General features: G+C 42.0%; 1 protein-coding gene across 1 annotated transcript in view; it reads right to left on the bottom strand.

The window, feature by feature from the left end:
* Positions 1–758: 758 nt before the first annotated feature.
* CHN1 (chimerin 1) overlaps positions 759–18659 on the bottom strand; it is a 95868-nt gene continuing 77967 nt past the window's right edge. The window contains exons 8-13 of the mRNA XM_084288952.1: positions 17817–17901; positions 7450–7623; positions 6658–6735; positions 5338–5475; positions 4244–4349; positions 759–1682 (exon numbers count right to left, since the gene is read on the bottom strand). Coding sequence (XP_084145078.1) covers positions 1511–1682; positions 4244–4349; positions 5338–5475; positions 6658–6735; positions 7450–7623; positions 17817–17901 — 753 coding nt within the window. The 3' untranslated portion in view covers positions 759–1510. The remainder of the gene's footprint in view (positions 1683–4243; positions 4350–5337; positions 5476–6657; positions 6736–7449; positions 7624–17816; positions 17902–18659) is intronic.

Raw genomic sequence — 18659 nt, 5'->3', positions numbered from 1 at the left:
AAGCATCTCCCCTATCCCTAGTACCTTATAGTGTCTTTCTTCCCCACAGGACCCTGCTTACGTGCCCAAAATTCACTCACTCCTTTCTCCTTTTTCTCTTCAATTATTGCCAACCCTTCAAGCTGGGACTTTGGCTTCCACTTTTGACTTCCACTTTCCTCAAAGCTGCTGTTTCATCCTCACCCCAACTTCAGTGCAAAACAAATACTCTGTAAGGGATTGCATCTGGAATTTGGTGGTGTATCCAACTACTCAGGGCATCTATAGCTGTGTAATGGTGAACTGCAACACCAGTTTGTATATAGTTAATTACAGCAGTATACATCATTTATGAAGGAGTAGATAGCTTGATGGTATCTTTTTTTGGTTTACGTAAGAGTTCTGAAGCATTCTGTAGAAGCACCCCGGACAATGAAGAAAGAAAATTTCAAACGAAATATAAGGAGAATTTCCTGGGAACCTTAACAAAGCATCAGGCCCTGAAGTATTTAGATCAGAGTGGTCTTGTCAGAAATTGTAAAGACCTTTGATGAAATTTGTTTTCTGCGTCAAGGCCGAAACCACAGAATCACAGAATTTCTAGGTTGGAAGAGACCTCAAGATCATCAAGTCCAACCTCTACCTAACGCTAACAATCCCCACTAACTTGTTTCTTTTAATTCAGAGGCTGTTCAGTGTGAAAGTTATCAATGTAAACAGTGAAACAAACAGCATTTTTGAAACGTGTTCATTAAGTACAAATAAATAGCTTTGTGTTAGAGTTCTAAAAGCAAAATTTAATAAATTAATATATGCATGCCAGATAAAAATACAAAATTACAATTGAAATAGCAATCATAATAAAGGAACACTGCTCAGCATTGCAGATTTCACTGCAACCACCATAAACATCATGGAGAATTACTTAAAGTAACATTTAAAGTACATGTTTTGTTTCTGTTAAAAACAAATTACTATATGATGAAAAAACTGAAAGAAAACCAAGAACAAATCAGCCAAAAAAGTGGCAGAGAATGATATGAAGTGTCAATAAACTGCCAGAGGCTCAATTTCACATAAGTCGGCCTTCTTTTTAGTATCAGAAACCAATTACATAGAACATAAAAGCAAATTCACAACAGGTTTACACTGAGAAACATGCTGAATTACAACCACAAACTATCCAGAACAAAGATGCTGCACCAGATCAGTTGTTTTCTTCATGGAATGATTCTCACCAGAGCAGGGAGAACAGGGAGCAAATCATGCAATAGCTGTAGGCTTCTTGTTTTTTATTTTCACATGATAAACACCCAGGATTACTAGTACTGGAAAGTATGTGTTAACCTTTTTCAACATCAGCTGAATGGCACTACAGAAATGACAAAGAGTTCCTTCATTTTTATCCTGAATACATCGAAAGCTCTAGCAAATATGGAATGCAGCGACGAGAGCCATTAAATTACTTTAAAATATTCCTTCATCCATAGAACACTGTTGCTTCCTTTTTATTACAAAACCCCCAAAATATTCAAAATAAAATGTCTTCATTTTTTATAAGCATCTCCACCACAAGTCTCTGATAACGGATGTCATTCAATGCAGCCATCGCATCCAGTTCTGGCGCTCTCATAAGAGTTGGTCCGAAAACTATGCCCAGGTTCTCTGCACTCATGAGATTTTCCTTTTCATGAAGTGTTACTCTGTAAGAAAGGACAGAAAAGTGTTTTTCACTGACTGAAAGATGCCTTCTGTGCCACACAGTACCTGCACAGACTTGACAAAAAAAAATAGGGAGGAGAAGCTGGAAACATCTTTCTGCCTTTCTCCCAGACCTGGATCTGACCTGAGTCAGATGTCTGTCCTCCCACCAGGAACACAGGTTGATGAGCACTTTCAGTGAAACTGGGACAATTTTGCTTTTTCTCTTTAATCTGCAGCACTTGGAGGCTGTTCCCCTGGGAGGCACGCCATGCTCCTGGAGAGCCTCTTGGAGCTGCTACGTGAGCAGCTGAGCTCACCAGAGATGCATGATGTGACTCCATGCCACGTGGTCACACTGCTGCTCCCTCACGCATGCAACTGCAATGCAGGCAAGGTACACGTGAAGTCACTGCCTTTACGCATTACACGCTAAGTGCGCTAAGCTGGCCTGAATGCACCTCATTCCCCTCCAGCACAAATTACATCCTGTGGCTCGTACTAAAAAGAAATGAAATCATCACTTTGGGGTGGCTTTGAAACCATGAGGATCTCACTAGAAGCTCATTTTCACAGCATCTGCAGCATGCTATTTAGTCTGTGCTCTGACAGGCCTACTCCCACCCTGCCTCTTCTTTTGTGGACCCTAACATCTGCCAAGCAGCTGAGCCCCAGCCCATGGTGGGCTCCTGCTGCCTGGTTTCCATCTGCAGAAGAGGAGGGATGAGGAGAGGCCGCGTTTTGCTGCTCCACAGGAACCTGACCTCATCAAAGCTGTGGACTGAGGCCCTGCTTCTGGGCACATGTGGAGGCTGCCTCCAGAAACTAACTCCTGGCCAAGAACCATACCCCCAGGAGAGGCATTCTCTGCCAGGGCTACTGCAGAAACATGTCTGCTCAGCCAGTGCCAGCAGGGTCACTCCTGCCTTGATTCATCCTGGTGAACTGCCTCACTTGAGGAAATAAATTTGTATAATGCAAAAATTAAAATATACACTATTGTTTTATACAAATGAATCTCCATATGGATTCCCAGAAACAACTACATATCCAGGGGCAGTAGTTGAAAGCTTTTTTGTAATTTCTCTTTTTTCACTGCTCTGGCAACTCTTGTTGCATTAACAAATATATATAACAAATATATATATATATATAAAGATTTGTTATACAAATATATATATATATTTATATAAATAAATATATATATATATAAATAAATAAATATATATATATATATATATAAAGATAAGCCTTTTCTCCCTTTTTTGTCTTCTGTTTGAATTTTTATTTTAAAACAAGTGGGATTGATGTTTCTAAACTTCTGTGTCTTCAACTAGTAGTTATCTCAGGTAAAGGAGCTGTGTCTGATTACCTGAATTCAGCAGCATGACAACAACTTTTCCATCCCCACAGCCCGTTTTAACAAACATACCAATGGGAAGTTTAAAAACGAGTGAATTTCTACCTTATTGTTCACCTATACCACAAATACAACGTGCCAAAGCAACTTGCTAACTGGAGCAGCAATTTTAACTCTTGAACAGGCTAAGGAAAAATTAACTTCACACTTGACAAGCAGTAAGTTTTTTTTTTTTTTATTTCTCTGAGTCTTTCATCCCTCTGTCTGTTCTAAGAGATACATTTAAAATGTCACTGAAATAAATGGACAAATCAGGCAGAAACCCTGTAGATGAATTTTGCCTGAGGTACTCAGCAGAGTCAACATATTCCTACTTGTAGAAGAACTATAAAAGGAAAAAAAAAAGAGCTTAAAATCAAGTCTTTTTCTAAAGAAAGAGAGCAATTCTTATATATTGCCAATAAGTTTGAGTTATTTGGAAGCTGAAATTGATACCCTTACATGTCATATTGATTTTTCCCCCCTACTTTCCTGAAATAAATAGGACCTGTGCTGTTGCACTGGTTATTCATCTGTCAATCTGTCTAGCAATTTTTAAACCTAATGACCAGTTTCAATCACATCTGAGGGTGGTGGAGAAACCTCACACTGAACTGATGCTCCTAGTGGCAGTTGGCATGGGGGGATCCATGCTGGCAAACCTCACTGCACCTGGGGCTAGATGGCCAATTAACTCTGTGCACACTATCCACCATCTTTTTTAGGGTGTCAGGGATGATCAGGTTAGATGAAACAGCAGAAAAAGCCACCAATCCATAGGCATTAAATTGTATTATTTCCTTGCCCGGGGAGTAACTTACTACTCCCAGCAATACTACAGGCTGTTTTTTTATTTTACCATAAACATTCACGTTAAACACAGTGCAAATTTGTTAGGCGAATGACATTTGTGTTTCAAAACTGTGGGCTTTTTTTAACTTATGTCCTTCAGATACTTTGTGAATGCTTGAAGTGGGGTAAAAAACAGTGTTTGGGTATTTACCACTGTGCAGTCTACCATTTACCACCACAGCCGGACTCCAGGAACAACTCTAAATTTGCTTTGCAGAATTTGGTGGGCCTTGCCCAAACTCTTTTCAAGGTCCTAACATGGACTTTCCTACAAACGAGTTTGGCTTAGTTCTTTCCAGACAGTCCACCTACCTCTTCAAATGTGCCATGAGATACCTTAATGTTTCACAGTGTGCAGGCGGCAGCAGTTTCAGCGCCTCATGGAGAATTTCCAGCTGTTCATCCGGATCGGTGGTTTCTGAAACACAGATGTTCATGGTCACCACACGTACAGCCGGATGTCACGCATGGAAGGACAAGAACGGTGGCCTGCAGAGGAGAGCAGGACCTCACAGCTCTGTTGGATTACTTATTTACAGAACCTATCCAAACCTCTTTGTGGAGGATTTGCCTATCCAAAGGTGCTTCGAGCACGGTCAGGACGTGATTGGTTTTAGACAAAGAAAACTGCCTAAAAATTATACTCCAAAAGATTCCCTGCAGCCTACTAAAAAAAAATCCCCAAGCAGCCCCTGCTGACTGAACTAGTTTTGCACAAACAATCTACAGGTGCAGCCCTGGAACAGCAGAAGGTACTGGGAACTTTGCCATCAGTTTCCTTGATGGTGTCCACACTGTTTGAAAAGAGCTTTCTCCAGAGCAGCAGCAAGCCCAGCATCTGGCCCTTCTACCCACAGCCAACCCCAGATCTCTCCAGGTGGGCACGGTGTGCCTGTCAAGTCGCAGAGCTGCTCCAGGCAGCCAGGATGCTTGGCAGAGATGTTCCAGTTGGGCTTACATGCCTGCAGAGGCCAGCCCTGACAGTGGCCTTAGGATGGGCACTTATCAGCTTGTAAAAACACTCAAAATGGACATCTCTAGAAACAAGTAGCTTATCTTATTTCTAAACATTTTCATAAATCACCTTTCTAGCAAGACAAAAGCAAAGACTTTAAGTGTCACTATCCAATACTAGGTATTCACACAACACAGGCAAAACAACGCAATATGTAAATGTGAGGAAAAGGAAGCATTCCTGGTGACAAAGGGGAAGAAAAATGTACCTACAATTGTGTGGTACTGTGTGATTGTGTTGTAACGTGCAACACATATTTATTCCTTGATCCTTACTAAATAGAACATGCAGCAGAACAGTTGCTGGGACAGAATATGTCAATAGGCAAGTCATGCACAAAAAGAAGAAAAGAATGAGAATGAAGAACAGGAGGAAGATGTGTTATACATACTTGCAGACTCTATAAACTTTGGGTAGGCATCATACGTGATGAGTGGAATTGGCAAATCCCTGAAGTACAGTTTAAGTGCACCAGTGATAATATTGATATCTTCATACATATTCACAGAAATATCAGCTTTCTCCCCATCTGTATGAAGAAGGCATTGACATTAAAGCCTTGGAAATGCAAAGAGAGGTAAAATACCATTCAAAACAAAAATAATAACTTGCTTAAGCAAACATTATTAAATTGGACACGACTATACATTTTGGATTTATAAGCAAAACAGTGCATTACTGGGCTGTGAAGTTCATCATTTCACAGTTAAAACCTCAAGACTTTTACATAGATACTTATCCTTTCTTCATTTCAAATGACTACAGAAATTTATTTTTATTTTTTTTTAGGAAAAAAACCTGCTTGCCTCTTCTAGCTCTATCTATCTTGTAGAAACGTGTGGAAGTTTAGCTATTTCTGTACACATTGCATTGCCAAACAACACGTTTGTCAGCACTGCATGACAAATCAGGGAAGGTCTGAGGAAAAAAAAAAAAAAAAAAAAAAGGCAAAGGAAACCAATTTTGTCCACAGCCTCCCTGTTTTATAAGAAAAACATATGTTCACCATTTAGCTACAGTGTACTACCTACTCCTGACCGCAGTGGACATGGATCCAAACCTTGGCTTCTCCAGCACATCCCCACCCTACTAAGGCTGCAGAGGAGGCAGATGTTGTGTGAATAGGTCCAGTTCTCTGCTGAAGCAGGAGAGAAAGTTTCCAGAATGGATTTTGGCCTTGATTTCTACTGGGATAGGGAAACTGCAGCTGGAAAGCCTTTAATTTTCCTACTGCCTTTTGCCAGAGAGAAGAGTCTGTTCTCACTGACTTCCTTTAGACTGTAATAATTCAAACTTTGCATGACTGTATTTATCTTATTATTTTGGAGCTTTCATCCAGAAAGATGAATTTAAATTGCACAGTCCTCTTAAGGCACTTCACTGCTTGTCCTATCCTTCCCCCACCCCCTTGAGCGTAGTTTTACTTGCAAACTAGGGCAGTAGTTCAGAAAGCTTTACCCTTTCCTGTGTACATCATCACTGAAGCACAGACACTGATGGAAGAAGAAGAGCAGATTTTGGTAATAAAGGCCAAAGAAAAGCTGATGTGCTTTTCTGATGGGGGAGACTCCCCCACTCTTCTGCCAGAACAGCCCCCAGACTCCTTCAGACCGCCTGCGCGGTGGAGCATGAGACAGGCAGGGGCTGTGCAGAAAAACCGTGTCTATTTAACACAGCAGCATGAAGGTACAGCATGCGGGAAAGAACGTACCTCTGTCAAATGCCATTTTGACATCTTCAATAAGATCACTAAATCCTGAGACTCTGTACAGTCCTTCAGAATTAAGACCTGCAATGAATATTTTAACAAGATTAAAATCAGTATTAATTTTAGTTTCCTTCTACCCAGTTCTTTTTTTTTTTTTTTTTCCCAGGTTCTTCATTTAAGGGAGAAAAAGCAGACCAGTTTTAAAAGCCTTATCAGGCTTTCCTTTCAGAATGAAATCTCACCCTGGCCTTTTAACCCTGACCTCTGCATTAGCTGCCTTGTTAAATCAGCACTAAATTACGTTTATGCTAATGATTTCAGAGCTGAAGAAACATATTAAGCCAATTACAACGGATTTAAAAATAACTGAGATTAGCATGTGAGATGTTCAGTCATCATTTCAGAATGAAAACAAATATTCTAACTCTAGAAAAGGATATTCTGTGTGCTAGGGGAACTAGCAAGAGGAAACATCAATACTAACTGGCTTTGCTTTAGCACATTCCCTCGATTTTTTAATAAAAATATTACTGGAAAGATAGGTGCCAAGATATGGCTATAAAGCAGTAATTGTTCATTAAGCAATTTCTAGCAGAATCTATAAAAATTATAAATGGGTACGAACCATGAAATAATACGAAGTATAATATTAACAGTGCGGGGTAATTGGCAGTCATAAAATGTCTTGTGCAAACCTGTTTTGAGCAATCATACACTCAGCAGAAACACAGATGACCCAGATCAATCTAAACGGATTATCAGTAAAGCAACGAGAGCCCATTAACTACGCCTTACCTCGGGATTCAATTTCCCTAATGCACATGTCTACCACCATCGGTCTCTTTGTGAAGTGTGCTTTTACTAGCGTGGTAAGGTCACAGCTGTACACTTTTTTGACATGCTTCAGGTCTGGCTTGCAGTCATTTGGGACCATCTTGGAACACTGCTTGTGCACATTTAAACCACAATCTGAGAGAAAAATGAAAGGACGATTAGGCTGGTGCTTGGTGAAGATGTATCCCGAGGTCACTGCTGCCGAGTGCGCGTGGATCCTGACCTCATCCTGCACCTACTACTTCTGCAGAGACCTCCTAACGACCAAACGCACAAGGCTGGGACAGACTTAAAGCAACATATTTTCTACCCAATACATTCCTTCCATGCCTCAAAGATCCAGCATGAACTGATTAACTTTCCCCAGGGTTTACTAAATCAAAGCGTAAGAGCCAGTTGTGTTCCCCGCCAGTATTTGTGTCGCCACCATGACCTAAACTTTCCTTCCACGTCATTGTGGATTTCCAGGTGCGACAGCCCAAGCACAGCATCACTGGTGACAGGGCCCTTTTCCCCACAGGGGGAGCAGAGATGCAGCTGCAGAGTCCCCACACTGCCGGCGGCACTTCACAAGGACTGCTCCTCTGATACAGGCTCACAGGCTGTCCGTGAAGCTGGCAGTCACCAAAACAGTTCTATTTATTTTAAAAGTAGCTTTGGGAATATTTGTGGGTTTTGTTTTTTTAAACATAAACAAACAACTCCACACCTTCATTGCACACATACTGAGAATGAAATTTAGCTTAAGTGAAACTTAATTGAAATCAGATAATCAGGTTATGGAAAAACGTTTGGTCGCTCCAAAACCACACAAAACATATTAATCAGGGTTTGGGGAAAAAAAAAAAAAAAGGAAAAAAAAGAAAAAAAAAGCATAGGAAAACAACACCATGCACTGAAGATGGGTAGAGCAGTGCAGTACTTTTTAAGCTAAGCACATGCTGCCACCAGCAGCAGCGCTGGTGTGCCCAGCCAGCTCCTGCACTACCCAGAGCCAAGGGCAGTGCCCCCATTTTCACTGCAGTTTCTCCTGTTTTGTAACAAAGACTCACAGGTTTTTGTGAGAAAACCCCAGCCGGCAAGCAGCATGGCATGGCATGGTCAAGGCATTTGCCATGGTCTAACCTGTACCTGGTATTCACTGAGACTTCAGCCCCACACATCTCCGGTGCCATACACAGCCCCCTGCATTTCCACAGCAGCAGAATTAAGGGATGTAGGCGCTGGAAGGATCAATGGATGATCAATGATTTCCTCGATGGAAATCCTTAACTTCCCACTGCAGTACTGAACAGCTAGCTGCATGCAGAGATTCCCTTTGGATTTTTGCCAATACCTGTCTTTTTCCTTAATGCTCCACAGATTATTTGACTTTGTTCTTTACAAAACAGTAAAGCCCAGAAGTTTAATTTCCATCATGTCAGCTGCAGCCTGCTCCTAACAGCACTGCGTTAACTCAACAGGCCTGTAAAGCCATCAGCGCTGTCACTCGGGCTCCTCTGTAAAGCATCCCCTCTCCGCTTGCAGTTCAAGTTTGGCATGTCACCTCAATCACCTCAACCAGCCCTGGGCTCCAGCTCCAGCCTGATTAAAGCTCCCCTCAGCTTTCTGTGCAGGAACGCCCCCTGCCCTGTGAGGGCGATTAATGCCCAAGCTGGGGAGCTGCCAGCTCTGTATTTCACTCCTGTTTGTCAGTTTGTGTGGTGAACACACCTCAGGCAAAGCCATCGAGGTGAAACCTGCTCCTGCAAGCAAGCGACACTACTGGATAAACTCTGAGTGTGCCTGTCAGTGGTGGCAAGCGCACCTCTACCCACGTTTAAATACCACCAGTGCTCCTTGGCTGAACTCTGGAAAATCACGTCCCAAAATTCTTTGGAAACATCTGACTTGAATCCTCCAGAATCTCAGTGCCTCAGCTGTAAAATGGGAAGGAGATGATGTTCTGGCTTTCTCTGGTGCTGCAAAATCCCTTAGAGGTTTGTGGGAACGCAGAGGAGAAATTATTCATCTTTGGAGCACAGTTTCAATACTGTGCCCTCAGCAAGCCCAATGGCTACACTTTTAACATCAAGGAGAAATAAAAATTACTAGGTAGGTGCTAGTAAGCAAGTACCATCCATTCTGCTTTCAGAACAAGGATGAAGTGGTGGAGTAAAAATAGCATGTAGCCAAATAATTAGGGGCAATATCTCAATGCACACACAGAAGGGAAGCAAACTGTTACCCCAGAGAAAACCTTAATTCTTGATTTCCTTTAATTTGAAACCCTAACTTTGCAGTAGTAATAGTATTTATGAATACAAATTAATTATTGTACATTGATTCCTAAAACTGCTGCAAGAAGCACCTACTAAAGCATGGATGAAAAGCTTAAAATACAAAAATATTTATCAGAAATGCTCTAACATGTCTATCAAAACTATTGTCTACAGGACTGGAATGGCTGCGTCTTACAAGGACTCACTAGTAATTTTGTGAGTACAAATTAGCCACTTCACATAGATAGCAATGTAGCTCAGAGTTACATCTCTGGGAATCCAGGGCTAATTAAGACTAAAATATATAAAAATAGAAAAAACATGCTTCTAAGTATCTTATACATGACTTAAAGCAATTACCACATTCACTGAGATCATCCTAATTATATTTATATACAAGAAAGTTTTATTTCATTAAAATAGCTAACTTACAGAGATGTTTCCAATGTGAGAACCTTGCTTCAGAAAATAATTGTGTTATTGCTAATCCTACAGATTCAGATTGGCTTTGGATCTGACCTCATTAATGCCAGAAAAATAATTACAAAAGAAAAAGTCAACTTTCCTCTGCTGTCTGTTGTTCTTCCTTTACACTCGATTGGATTTTATGCACCATCCCACTGCTTAAGGGCTTACAAACACTCCTGAGAAACATTTAAAACCTAGAAATATTTCAGATAGTTAATGCTTACAAAATACATGAGCACTATGTTTGGTATTATTGGGCTGCGTGATACCTTTCTAATAAACAAGGCTCTTCACCTCTTATGTAGGAGATCACCTTACTTTAGCGATTCAACATCAGTATACAGTTCTAAGAGATTTTGGTGAATTTGCAATAGAGAAATCATATTTGCTTCAATAAATAAGCTGAAATTCCCAAAGCTATGTTTTCTATAAGGCGGGTCCCTCTCCTGCGCTAACAACAGTCATGTCTCAGTCACTAGTCCCTGACCGACCTAACAACCAGAGCCACATGCAGATGAAGCATGATCACCTGTCTTGCTAATGCAAAGGTAAAAAGCATGCAGCCATGAGGTCAAGCCTCTGCTCCACAGAGCTGTGTGGAACCTTCTACTCTAATGATACCCAGCTTACTTGTTACTAAAAGACAGGAATTACACTATAAATTGCACACTATTAAATAAAAATGCCCTCTGTTCTCATTGCAGGTGCTTCATGAAAGCTTTGAAACCCACTGTCTGAGAATTGGCTAAGAAGGAACAGGAAAGCCTAGTCCCAAATCTTTGTGCTTCCACACAGTGAAGCCTTAGGACTGTTTGCTTCCTTCACATGTGATCTTCATGATTTGGTTGGGTTCACTGAGTAAGACCAAAAGACTGATTTCAAATCTAAGATTTACTTACTTTCAGTTATATCAAAATAAATCCAGAACACCTAAATTGGCATTAGCAATTTTACCCCTGATCTACTCTAATGTAACGAAGAGCCTTACCCATTTCTTAAAGAAGTTCATCAGAACCTATCCACTGACTGGCTAAAGAGAAGTCTCCCCTAAAGCACCATATCTGCCGATAAATCCTATAATAATACAAGGCAGATTTAAAAGATCTCTCATGACCTTTGGCAGGTCAATAGAAAAACTTCTGCTGACTTCAGTTAATCAGAATTCCACCTTTACAGAGGTGATTTCTCAGGACTAGAACTGTAAGTCATGCATACCATTCCTTTTTATAGTGCTATCAAACTGTGGCCACCTTTCAAATACACCAAGTATGGCTAAAAAAATACAGCCATAAATTCAAAAGCATATAGGAAGTTTGGAAATTTAGCAAAAAAAAAGTCATTTTAGATGACAGCTTTAAAAGTCTGTGATAAGCTACCCTTACTTTAATAGCATATTGATCTAGAAGCTCAGGTGGGCTGTGACATTGCTCCTATGAGAGGTATTAAATTTAAAACCAGCGTGACAATACTTTCTTATGATGCCCAGAAAAAGGTTTTGCAATGTTTTAGAAACAGCTAATACTGATATTCGTCCACTGAGCTGAAGGACAAGTAAGGCACTCATACCAACGCATGAGCAGAACCAAAAGATACATGTATTTTAATACTGCCCCATGAGCACACATTATAAATACTTGCAGAGTCTAAAATACACTTAGCTGTCACTTTTTTTTATCCTGCTGATTTGATTTTAGTCAGTTTTAGATCTCCTCTGGTTTACAATTTACTGGTTAACATGGCTGCTGACCATGCTTCGCTGGAACAATCCCATACATTATATACACATCACTCTAATTGTATTTGTGAATTATCCCAAAGAAAAATCGTGCATTTGGTCACTCCGATGAGCAGCTTTAAGAGCTAAAAGGTAGACGTATGTTATCTGCAAAAAGCATGAAGCATTCTTTAGAGATTTATGGCAAGCGTGGGAGAGGTGGGAAGCGCAGAGCCGCCGACACTGGAGCAGTGCAATGCCCTGGGCAGGACCACCACAGCACCCGACAGATGGGACAATGCCGCTGCCTTCGGTAAGCCACCCGAGATGTGAAGATGATGGGTTCTACTCGAGCACACATTATTGATGTCGTTACTTTTGCAAGGGTGAAAAGGTTAGAAAGGAGTTTGCTCTCATAAATCAGTCATGAGCTAGTAACTTCTCTTTAATAATTTAATGCTCTTTTCTGGAGCAGAGAACGCAATGTTTCCTATTCTCTCGGACGCAGTGCATGTCAACAGGCACACTAATGCAGCCATCCCAGTGACACCACGAGCTCCGCCGTGTGCTTCCAAGCACGTGGCAGGGCTGTGCTGTGAAGGTCTGCCCTCTCCGGCAGGGCCGTGCCAAGCAGATGACAGGCAGCCACGCTGGGCTGCCACCTTGCCTCAGGCATGCCCTTTGGTAACCCGCAGCTCACATCTGGGAGCAGCCTTAGCCCTGCCACAGTCCTGAGCACTTCATTATGCAATGTTATGGCAAAATTGCTTCTAAGCACATATATAGGCTCCCCTAAACCTGCTAGCAGCCATACCACTATGTCATGCACTATTGGGTACATTGCTCTTTAGGAAAGAATTTCTACAGGGCAGCTAGTTACTTGGCAACAAAATTCCTAACGCTACAGAAAAACCTGGGCTTATGAAATACAAAAAGAAAAGAAGCCTCCTGGAGCAAGCCAATTCCCCCTTATTCCAAATGAAAAGAACATATAGTTCCGTGCCTCCAGAAACTGGTTGAAAAACATAAGTGAAATGTTCTTTCAACAGAAGATATCTGGTGGAGGTGGTTTGATTGTATGGTAGTTTTGAACGATCACAGAGATAAGTTTGGTCAGAAACTTCCCTGGTTCCCTGCCATGACACCTGCCTACCTCCTCAACAGCTCCCTTGATGGGCCGCTGGCTTGCTTGAGGCTTCCAGGTCTGTGTGGGCTTGGAGATAAAGACATTTTTAGGACTTACAGTTTCAGCTTCCCCATGGGAACAGCTTCCCCATGGGAACGGCTCTGAGGCAAGGCTCCACTGCCTGATTAGCATTTCAAAATTTTGGAGCTCATTCCTCACAGGAACACCACCAGATCCCGAGCTGGTGGAACAGCCTGTCAGGCGGTGTGCATCTCCTCCAACAGCATCTCCACCTGCCTGAGGTGGGCAGAGTCTGTTCTCCTAACAGTCCCCTTCCCACAGCCCCTGACCCTGAACCCTGTCTCTGTGGCTTTGCTCTTGTTCTGGTTTGTGGCTCTGTCCACGCTCTACACAGTCAAGGAAACCAGCAGAACCTGGCTACGCACCTCAGAAGAAGTTTGGATGTGTTTTTAATGAACAGGTGTGGGTCTGTTCTAAAAAACATCCTGATTAAATCACTTAAGAACAATAAGCAAAAGGGTATAAAGGAAGGAGGTGAGTATACAAAGCACTGAATAGTTCTGATGGGCTGAGGAGGGGCAGGAAACCTGTAGCCCTTGACAAGCTGACCACCCTGCTGCTCTGTGAGTCTGCTTGGGCCGTGTACCAACACAGCATGAATGCCCTGCTCTAGGCTCTGATAACACACCAGTCTCCATTAACGTTTCTGAATCTTTCATTTTTGTATGATTCATTAAATGAACTCCCCGGTGTTTTCTACAACTTTTCTTTGGATATTATTCTAGTCTCTTTCCTGAACACATTCTGGGGAATGGGATGAGCACTGTAAGCACAGGGAGCCTTCCATAGGAGGCTTACCTTCTTAAGAATGTAATTAAGAATACTTTATTTTTTTATTTTTTAAGTTTATGCACTGGATTTGGAACTGAGCTTCATTAACTTCTGCTGAGCTTCAATGTTTACACAAGCTGCTGGCATTATAATTTCAAACACTTCTTCAGTGATTTCTACTTATGGCAAAAGCCCAAAGGAAAGCATGCTGAAGATGGAGCACAACATCAGAAAAGGCAGATTCCTTGCATATAGATGAGCTTTCAGCTCAAAGAAACTTTAAGGGCCTGTGGCTAGGATGCAAAAATTGGAAGCATGACCCTCTGAGGCAGGAGGGCTGGTGATGCCTGTGATAAGGATTCACTCTTATACAAGCAAATCTTGCAAGCAAAGAGACATACTCTTCCTTCTCTGCCTGCCATAAAGCCTGGCCAAGCATGTGCTATGGACAGCCGACCTTCCGGAGACTAGTTATATGGGACAATGCCCAACAAGGCACAGAACTCACTCAAGGCTGTATTTTGGCTGAGGGGACACGTTCAGTCATGCTGGCCTGTGACAAAGCCCGAGTCAGGGCAGTTCAAGTTGCTAAGGCATCCTTGCTGGTTGCTATGGTGCGAGTATGGTTCTGAGCATTTGCTTCTGGTTTATTATTTTGCAAAGAACTGGCTTGTTTGTGTAACAAAAGCCAATCTACCAGCCATTACAAATAAGCTCCACTTCTTCCTCCAGCTTCCCCTCCTCTGTTCTGAAATGGATGACATTTATCTCTGCTGACCAGTCTTGGGCTGTCCCACATGCCTATTCTTGCATATTTTTGTGCTTCTGCTGAGAAGAGGATTGAGGGATGGCTGAGTGTAGCCCAAACAGTAATCCATTATGTTTCTTCTCACTTCTGTACAGCTAACAGATTCCTCTTGAGATGTGCAACTGTCTGCTATAACAGCAAATACTTTAAAAAGTATACAATTGCATATGATCAGTGCAGTTTTCCTCATAGGTATTCCCAATAACATGATTACACAGACCACCAAACAGATCTTGTGGATTTCCCCAGGGTGACATTGAACCCCATTTGAACACAAGCGGGCTGCCTCCTGCTAAAAGCTGTAATTTTTTTGAAGTACGTATCTTCTCTGGAAAGCAATGGCCTCGTGTGGCTCCCTGTGCACTATGCCTCACTGTTTCCACATCAAAATGGCTCAGTTCAGCAGCAAAATGATTACTACTATTTTTTTTTTTTTTTTTTTCCCCAAACATGCAATCTCACAGCCAAAGCCACAGCCCTCAAGGCTGGGCTCTTGCACGCTGCTCTGGGTCTGGTGGCAACCTAGGCCCCACCGTGCTGCGCGCCTCTGCCCTCGTGCCGCCATCTCAGTGCTGCTCTGGCGGTCTGTGTGGCCTGGGTTGGTGGGCCCAGGCATGCACTGCTGCGGGTCAGGCACAGAAAGAAACACGGCAACCCAACCATCTGGGTGACACAAAACGGCACTAAAACAAACTCAAAAATCCAGCCAAACAAAATCCCATCAAATGAAATACAAAAACTTACAATCTAGGCTAAGCCATGCTGATTAATCAGCCCTCCTCTGCTGATCTGCAAAACAACAAAAAAACAGACCAAAATCTCCTCTGCCTAGCTGCTGAGCTTTATGAAACGTATGAGAATAATATTATCTGGGAAGCCCCTAATTTTCTGTCAGGTATCACTGAAGTTGACTGGCAGCTAGAACCTAGCCCTGCAGTGAGGATCACGTCCTTGGGAGAGCTGGTCCCTCAATTCCAGAAAAGCCACGCAGGCCACACACAGCAAACCACATCTGCAGGCTGGGAAGTGCGGCTTTCATAAATCTGCTCTTCAGAGAACCATGCTTAATTAGTATTTTTTTCATGGAGTTTGAAGGCCTCTCCATACCCTTAACCTCTCCACTTAACACGTGTGCTAAATGCTCTGTTGCATTTCCTCCACATAAAGCTCTCCTGTCTCAGAGTGTGCCTTCCCTGGTCACCACTCATCACACTGAGGACAGGATTTGGCCTCTGCTCAAAGGACACGGGTCTTTCAGTGGCTGTAGGTCTGGCTGAGCAGTACCTAGGCCACCTCTCCCACCAGGCGCCTCAACCCCCACAGATGCTTCAGCAAGCGAGCGTGGTCGTATGATGTGGGATTTTAAAATATGAATAAGATCATCGAAGATGCTGGAAGCTACCGACACCAATATGAAACCTTACACAAGATAGAAAGCCCTAATTATAGTTTCTGAAACTATGAAGTCATCTAATACACATATGTTCCTCTATACTGTCAAGGAGGAAAAAAGAAGGCATGCAGTACTTATTACTATTCCCATAGGCAGGAAAGAAAACCAGTCTTTTAGAAATATCTACATAAAACCAGAGAATAAGCTATAGTTATATTCTAAAAAAGCAGCACAAAATCATAAGCACTTCAGATTTAATTATAAAAGTAGTATTATTTGTTCATTCCACATTGCCACATAGCATTGTGAGCCTTCATACTGTTTGGTTTTATTGATCTTCTGGATGAATGTTAGTTATCAAAAATCTGAAAATGTTTAGTACTTCTTCTAAACAACAAAACTGGGAACTCTACACCAGGTGAGAAAGGAAGATGGCACATTTATTAGCTCATGTGTCAACAAAAAATAAGTGCTTTACTCAGAAACCGATTCAAGAAGAAAATCACGCTTCCTCTTTCTCTTCTAACACTGTCCATATACCCTGTGCAACATCAAATGCAGTAACTACTGAGTCTTAACTCATCAGTGGAGGACATGGCTGCAACCCTAAATACTCAGTACAGGGAAAAATACTGAGGAAGAAAATGCCATTTTTACATAATCTTCTCTTAAAACAGAGCACTATTTAATACACAGTCCTGGACAGTGCAGAGTCTATTGATAATAGAATACTGCATTTCAAATAATTCTGGTGGAAGGATTTTAAAATATTTCAATCACAATTGGCTATACATTAGTTTAAATTTTTATCACAGAACTGCAAAATAACGTAAAGAGTTCTCTTTTTTGCTTGAGACAAGATTTCAAAAAGCTTTAGACAGAGCAGATTTTCTTAAATTAGCTTGAAAATTCAGTTTCCAGGGCAACATATGCAGGTCTTTATACATCAACATTTCTTTGCACCGTTTATATAAATGTGGCTACTAGAATGTCATAAAATACATTTTAAATACAGTAAACTATTTTGATCACTTTGATCCTTTTTCGCCTTTGAAAAGAGAAGACTGTCCTTTCTTTTCAGAAGAATCACATCAATAAAACTGCCAAAGTGTTTTACTTTGGAGAGGCTTAATCCTAGAAATGCCTGCAGTGACACCCATGCGTGTAACACATTTATATCAGCACCTGCATGTTTATGCAACATTTCTCTTTCTTACTATTATTTAAAGTTTGCAAACTTGGAACATGACTTAGGGTGTTTGGCACACTGAGTTTGCTGGCTTAGAAAGAAAATGAACCCAAGTGTCTGTTTCCAAGCCACAACGTGAAACTTGCTGATTGCCCACCTTGCACATAGAGACCCTTGACGAGTCTCTCACACCGACCAATGCATACAAGTGCTATACAGGAAATAAAGGTAATAACACATTTACCTATTTTTCCCTCCATTCTGAAAACAAACAAACAAACAAAAGAATCAATGATTGCTGTCATTTCCCCCCATGAGCACTCGAGACATGCTGTGCGTCACCACAGTGATGTTATGAACATGGGGACACCAGCAGCAGAGGGAACACATCTCCTTCCTTGATTTCAACAAGGACAGATCAGACCCTTGCTGCATGGGTTTACAGTGGAGCAGGCAGCAAATTCAGTCATTAAAACATTGGGAGTGACTTAGAAAAATAAGACAGAACAAGCGTTACCTGCACATTTTACTCCCTGAGCAATGAGGCCCCACATAAAGTTGGCACAGTATTCACACCAGTGCGGGCCCCTGAACGTATGCACCTGGAAGACAGTAGCAGAAAGGAAAATTATAGAAAATGACCCAACTGTTTCACAGACATCAATAGCAATGTGTCTAAACAGCCAGAACTCCTTTTCTTAGAAGGCACTGCATGCACATTTGCTGGAATTTTACCACTGCAGGAGAGGGAAAAACAAAACAAAACACAAAAAACAACACAAAGATTTAACTGCTGTGAAGCATGCAGTCCTGTGGAAGAGCAAGTTGTCCATCCTGCATCATCTGGAGCAGCAGGACTGGGACTGGGGTCTGCTCCCACTGCACTGCTGTGGGACACAGGAGCAATTGTGGTTGCAGCCCCTCTCCCTGCTCCTGGCACCCCTCTCCCTGGACTGGATTCCAGCCCCAAGACAGCAATGGTTCAGGAGTTCACCTCTGTGAGGTGTGTATGAGGTGAGGTATGTCTCTCTGCTGGGCACTGCGTGACTGCCTCAGGCTGAGATTGTCCTGCCAGGCAAAAGCACCAGTGTTGCACAGAAGACCTGGAAATGCAGCTGGGGGCTTTCCAGTTCAGATTGACTCTGAAAGGAAATTAATTCTCTCCAGACTAATGCCACATATTGAAAATCTAAATTAATCTAGCAAATGGCAACAAGAATTCACGGACCCAGGAAGAAGTTCAAAGCTAGGGAAGAAAAAGCCAATGCTGCTTTCAGTCCTGGCTCGCACATGAGCTACAAATCCTTCAGACACCATTAGCCGCTCGGGATTTTATTCTGATAAAGCGCATGCTGTAGGA

Source organism: Netta rufina, assembly GCF_964035555.1.
Source record: "Netta rufina genome assembly, chromosome: 6".
NCBI classification, from domain to species: domain Eukaryota; kingdom Metazoa; phylum Chordata; class Aves; order Anseriformes; family Anatidae; genus Netta; species Netta rufina.
Note: the sequence above shows the minus strand (reverse complement) of the source record. Positions and strands in the feature narration are given on the sequence as shown.